Source organism: Poecilia latipinna, unplaced genomic scaffold (assembly GCF_001443285.1).
Source record: "Poecilia latipinna isolate Pla-1442-1.1 unplaced genomic scaffold, P_latipinna-1.0 Scaffold3648, whole genome shotgun sequence".
NCBI lineage: Eukaryota > Metazoa > Chordata > Actinopteri > Cyprinodontiformes > Poeciliidae > Poecilia > Poecilia latipinna.
Window position 1 is genome coordinate 32376 of NW_015116264.1, and position 6745 is coordinate 39120.

Here is a 6745-nt window from a genome sequence, read left to right on the forward strand (position 1 = left end):
CACGTCCGAATCATCTCATCCTTGTCTTTCTAACTGTCTCTAACTAATTTCTTTTGGTAATTTGGTGAAAATCTTAACTCTCATTTTCAAACCCTCTTGCTGCCATCTTGTTTGTGTCACTGGTCCGACATCTTGGTCACAGTGGCAGCAAATATTCTGGTTTGCTGTTCCACTGGTCTGTCAAGACTGACTATTTCTTTTCTTGTTCTGACACACCTCCACTTCTAACACTGAGTACTAGATTAACGGTGTGTACATTGTTTTGTGCAAATAAACTTTGTAGGATGTATTTGAACTTATGCATTGTCTTTTGATTTCACAGAAACTCTGCATTTTCAGAAAGGTGTGTACACACTCCGTCCATTTTGCTTTCTTTAATCAACATGTCTGTTTTATCTTAAGTTCAAAAGGAAACGCCCATAAGATAGACTGAACAGGAATAATGATCAAACAGTGACCAAATAATATGATATGCACTTTCCAAAACCAGGTAAAGCTAAATTTATCATTTACATTTTTTTTTCATAGCCTTATTCCTGATTCGAAAAGTTTGGTGTTTGCTTTAAATCGAAGCTTAAAGTCAACTTTAAACTTCTGCTTAATTTTTTCCTTTATTTTGTTTATTTTCTGCAAGAAGTTATTTAAATCTGTTCCACCTACAATTTGTCAACAATGTAAACTGTGACAATGCAACTGTCATTTTGTTGGTTGTGTAGAGTAAACTAAATAAATATTTAATTGAAAAAAAAAACATTCAGAAATCAACAGCACACAGGGAGCCAGAGCAGAACAAAACAAAACACAGGAACCCAGGGACAAAAGCCAGCGGGGTGAAACGGGAAAATAAAAATTAGCTTGGTTCCAGAAGTAATTGTCTAATAAAACTTTATCTATTATTCAAACTACTCTTTAACCAAGACGAGTCCTAACCTTTCTGGTATCATACCTTTTCGGATTTCTATTAATGTAAAATACTAATTTACAAATACATTTACTCAACATTTTATTTATTTATTTATTTATTTATTTATTTATTTATTTATTTATTTATTTATAGCATTTATTTTATGTTTAGTTCTTCTTTGTGTTTTGAATCCAAACAGTTACTGAATCAAATTATGTAGCTTAACTGCATTTTCTTAGACACGGTTAAAGTTTAGTTGTCCTAGTTGGAATTTCTGAGCCTTTTCACTTTAGCATCCTTTGAGCTTTCAGTGAGGTTACAAAGAATCAGGAGGGGCTATATTTAAAAATTAGTCTGAAAACTGATCAGGATATTTTTCAAAATTTATTCAGAAATGAAGTAGAAATTCTAAAATGTAGAAAAAAACAAAACAAAGAAACAAAGGTACTTCATTCTTGACTTTAAGACAGAGAGGATTGGAACATCTTTGTTAAAAGCATTTAGAGGAACTGAACAGAGTTGTCTTCACAACAGGACAGGAGATGTCACATAAAAAGTGACGCATGTTTCATGATCACATGGAGATCTCAAAAGTAATCAGTATTTTTGAAGTGAAACTGTGATTGTAGGGCACTTCATGCATACAAGCTCTAAACTTTCTTTTAGTTTAAGATTTAATTTGCCTCTTTGCCTCAGATAACTAACATAATACCTACCAAAATGGCGCCGGTACCCACCACCATCACTCCGTTACGTCCCACTGAGCCAGCCAGCGTCTGCTCCTTCCACTCTGCGTCACCTGAAAACGCCACAGAGGTCAACTTGTTGAAGGAGTCCATCGCCTGGCCTGAAACGCCGTCTGTACCGCCTGGCTTTTCCCTGAATGACACCAGTGATCCCGCTCACAGCACCTTCACCATTCTCCCACGGAGAGGAGGGGGAAGTTGGCACGTCGGGGATCAGCTGGAGGTTCTGATAAAAGTCTCTGACTTCCGTGGTCGCCCCAGGAAGTCTGGGGGAGACTTGCTGTACGCTCGGCTGCAGAACCGTGCTGTGTTTGCAGGCGTGGCGGGGAAAGTGTTTGATCATCGCAACGGTTCCTACACCGCTGTGTTCTCTTTACTCTGGGAAGGAGACGCAAAAGTTGAGGTAAGACTCAGAAGTTTTAACGACAAGTGTTGCAGTAAAGTGTTTCAGCTAAGACCTCCTTTTTCACCTTGGTTTTACTTTTCATTAGGAAACAGTAAAAAGCTTTGAATAAAGAAATAGAATTTAAATGTAAAAGTTTGAAGCAGGCTTTCCAATCATAAACATCAAGTACATGTTTTGTTTTTAGTGTCTAATTATGACTTTGCTGTGAAAAAGTATGTTCTCCCTTAAATATAGTTTCTGTTTATGGTTTTTGCAACTCTGGTAAATGAATAACGGACCTTCAATAGGGAATTTGTATCTGTAGTGAAACATCCCACTTCTAAAAAGAAATTATGAGATTAACTGATAATGTTCAGATTATCATGAGAAACAGGAGAATCCATAAGGAGGCAAATCACTGAACATACAATAATGTGATTTATAATAATGTTTGGTTTAATGTTTCTGTTTTTTGTTCTGTCTTTGTTCCTAAAAGGTCTCCTTGGTTCACCCCAGTGAGGGAATCACAGTCTTGGCCAAAGTGACCCAAGAGTATCCAGACAGAGCATATTTTCTAAGTGTCTTTCGCTCAGGCTCCATCTCAGAGACGGTTAGATGCAACGTTTGCCTCAAGGGTCCCAAAGAGAAGCTGTGCAACTACACCGACCTCCACACGGGTGAGCCCTGGTTCTGCTACAAGCCAAAGAAACTGACCTACGACAAAAGGATCACCCACGTCAAAGGAGGAGTCATTTTCAAACCAAAATTCAACAAAAATCAGCTCTTTCAAAGGTGAGTGCAACATTATGATTGTAATCAACCGTTCTGGCCCTGCTCTGCAGAAACCTCCTCAACATATTCCATTTCCCTTCATCATAATTAATTCCTACAAAATTTGTGTTGCAGGTTGAGTTATAGAGAGGTATTGCGCAATGGTTTCAGCTCACTGGGGCCGGAGTTTATAACTTAAAGTTTGTTTGCGCGCCACCCTTCTTGTCAGAGTAGTGGATTATTATTGGGAATGCTTAATACCCAAGCCGATGTGGGTAATCAGGGCCGGCCCTGTGGGTAATGCAGTAATGAAAGGCAACCCCATCCCTAAGTGGCTCAAAAATAAATTTATATAAACACAACTTTAGTGTGGCCTACTCAAAGTTTGGGCTCAGATCTGTTTAACAGAAGTCTGACAAGACAAAGTGGAACTTTTTGGTGCACATCTTTTTTTATATGCATTTTATCTTGTATAAAATGACCCCAGCCAAACGTAGTTCTGTTAGTGGGATCGCCTGGACCTGGATGACTTTCTGAATTTAACCAACACCATGAATAGCTCTCTTTTCACAAAATCCTAAAGGAGAATGTCTCATCGGTTAAGTTTAAGTTTTCAGTTTAATCTTGTACAACTTCTGTACTATGTAGTAGTAGAATGCTGCAAAACTGTAATGATCAGAACTTGAGGACCCGAAATTTCAGTCAGACACAGAATAAAAGTTAAGTACTTTAATTAGGGATGGGGTAAAGGACAGGCAACCAATAGAGTTCCTTTCAGAGGGTCGGGCAGAGAACGATGGTCAGGGCACAGAAAAAGGTTCCAAACTTACAAACGATCACAGGCAGACTAAATCCAAGGGCGAGGCAAGAGGCAGTAGTCGGAAGGCAGAAACAGGGTCACGTCCAGGAAACAGAGGCCAGAGGAGAATCCAATAAGGGCTAGGCAAGGCAGGGAAATACGAGGGGCGGAAAAGTGTTCAGATCGTGGTCAGGTCAGGAAGAAATGCTGGATATTTACTCACACGGTGGCTTTCAAAAATCTGGCGCCGTCGGCCCTCCTGAGTGCTGAATATAACTGCTGGTGGCCAGGTGGGAGACATGAGCCTGATTGCGCTCCAGCGCAGCAGCATGCAGGTGAACCAGATAAGCTTGATGAGAGGAGAGTGCAAAGGAGGAGAACATGGCAGGCAGACGGGCCAGAAACATTACAAAAACATTCCTTGTTAAAAAGAGAACGACTTTGGCTCTGAAAGACCTCAGACATCAACTGATGTTGAAAAATTTGGACCATTTAGTGCCAAAAACAGAAAAAGAAAGCAGGCACTATCTCTCTGCACATCCGTAGCGAGACATGGTGATGAATATAGATTGTATTTAGCACCAACAGAATACATCAAAAGAGAGGCATGTTGGTTTCTTTACCGTCACTCTGAGGTTTTGTAAATTCCTCTTCACCTGAATTCTGTTGCTGAATATAATCTGAAATGAGAGACCCAGCTGGAATAAGAAACATGCAAATAGTTGTATCAGCAAAGGGACAAAAGAAAAAGCAGGATTACAACACAGAATGTGTAAAAAACTCCATATCTCATGACATTCTATCATTGGCTCATCTTTGCTGCAGTGGTGTCAACATGAAAGTCTCCATTCCATCATCAGGACCTTCCAGCATCAACATTTTACCCAAACTTAAAGGTAAAAGTCAAAGTCTGGTTACTTCCATCATACAAGATCGATCAGCTGTCATTATCAAAACATCCTTTTGTCTTTTGTTTCTATTTGTGAAGGTTTGATGACTAATTTCATTCTGTTTGTATAGCACATTTCAGCAACAAGGCAGTTCAAAGTGCTTATGAAAACATTAAAAAGATAAAATAATAAATAAAAAACCTCCCAAAAATCAAAACTGAGTCTGTAGTAAATTTGCTGGACTAATAGAAGAAAGAGAGACACTTATAGAGGATATAAACCCAAAAATTAAGAACCGGACTCCTGAGTGACGGAACATATTACATCTTGCACCCCACAAATAAAAAATTCTGCCACGATGTGTGTAGGAGTGGATGCAATCGCAGCAGGCAGTAGATGTAGTATATTGTGAATATTTTAATGACGAAAATCAACTAACAACATAAAATCCAGGGGTACAAGGAAATCTAAGACAAGGCAAACTGGAGACACAAGGGAACAAAGGTAGTGACAAGAAGAGTGACGAGCAAAGTGGTGAGACAGACTGGCAAGTAGTGACTGAAATAGAGGAGCTTAAATACTGGGAGGTAGCAAATGGAGCAATGGGCCGAGCTAGATGAGATAACTGATAGCAGGTGTGAGTGGTTGGCACAGGAGCAAGCTGAGGGGTGGGGAGAAGGAAGGCTAAGGAGAAATAGTGGGAAAAAAAAACAGGGAGGGAACAATACTAAGGAAACCTGATAAACTAGAAGAGAAAAAGACTTGAGGGAAAACATGAACAACCCCAAACAGAAACAAGGCTGATCTAACTATAACAACTAAGGAATGTAGAGCTAGAGTAACTAGAAGGACTAAACAAAGAAATAACCTAACAAGAATCACTAAGGAAAGATGGACATAAATCAGACAAAAAGACAAACTAAACCTAAGGTGAAAAAATAAGAAAACTAGAAACAGGAACTAGAAGGACTTAAGGAATAACCTAACTAGGATTACTAAAGGAAGATGGGCATGGATGGAGATGAATCCGTACCCATGGAAACCAGATAGAAAAAGCTAGGAACACTATGAGGCAAGCTAGAAGGACTTAGTAACTTAACTGGAACCACTAAAGAAAGGTAAACATAGACTCAGACATGTAAGAATAACAGAACCTAGGGTGATGAAATAACTAAGACATAAGTATTACTAGAAACACTACAGGGAGGCTGAAATAAGGAATGACTAGAAGGATTAAAGAAAATAATCTATATCTATAATCATGAAAGAAGATAAACATAGATTAAGACATATAAGAATGTCTTAGTAAGAATAACAGAACCTAGAGCAGGGGTGGACGGCAGGGGGCGCTGGCAGAAATTTTTACAAAAGTGGCGCGCTGGGATTCCTTTGGGGGCGTTTGCTCCAACGTAAACTTTACACCTTAAATGCACAACAATGCCAGTTTAGACTGGGATTTTTCTGTCGTTTTAAAAGGTTTACGTCAGTCTGCTTTTCTTCATTGATATGCTCCCCGACAGCTCCGCACTGCAGTTGGTTAAAAAAAAACAAAAAAAACACACACCTTTCGCAAAACTATGAAACAGGTGAACCGGGACACAGAACCGGGCAACGAACAAACTAGATGTGAATCAGGATCAGAGAATCTGGCGGTGAACAGTGAAAAATCAATATCAGGGCAGGTGAATGGCATGATGAGTGAAGATTACTGGTGGTGAGCGTCAATACAAACGATAAAATAAAACTAGCAACAGGAAAGAAACTAAAGAAGACATAACAATAAACCAAGACAGGAGAATACTAATCCAAGAAAACCAAATGGAAATGAATGAAGAACAAAATGCAAGAATAAACTAAGAAACTAAAGTAAATACAGAGGAATAAACTGGTATGGCAAAACCTTTCGATCAATACTTAATGCAGAGGACTGTATGGCAAGAATAAACAGACACTATTTCCAGATAAAAGGTAAAATATTGTTGAAGTGCCATGGATTTGTTGAGACCATATGTAGTACTGAGAATAAATATATCTTACAGACCATAACAGTAAAGAACTTATCACTTATTTATGTTTTTAATAAGATTTAATATATTTATTTCTTCAATATTATTTTTCATGTCAGTGTTAATGTCATGAAGCTGATGACTCCATGACACTTTCAATTTGACTCATTAGGATTCGATTAAGAACCAGATTTGTTTTTTGTAATTTCTGTCCAGTAAAACTATTAATCTATAAATCAATAGA

The 6745-nt window shown here is 38.5% G+C and overlaps 1 protein-coding gene across 1 annotated transcript in view; it reads left to right on the forward strand.

Annotated features, from left to right (window-relative positions):
• The window catches only part of LOC106941410 (NXPE family member 3-like), a 38328-nt gene that overhangs the window by 23128 nt on the left and 8455 nt on the right, over positions 1 to 6745 (forward strand). Inside the window, exons 4-6 of the mRNA XM_015024433.1 lie at positions 1601 to 2053; positions 2532 to 2827; positions 4431 to 4501. Coding sequence (XP_014879919.1) covers positions 1601 to 2053; positions 2532 to 2827; positions 4431 to 4501 — 820 coding nt within the window. The remainder of the gene's footprint in view (positions 1 to 1600; positions 2054 to 2531; positions 2828 to 4430; positions 4502 to 6745) is intronic.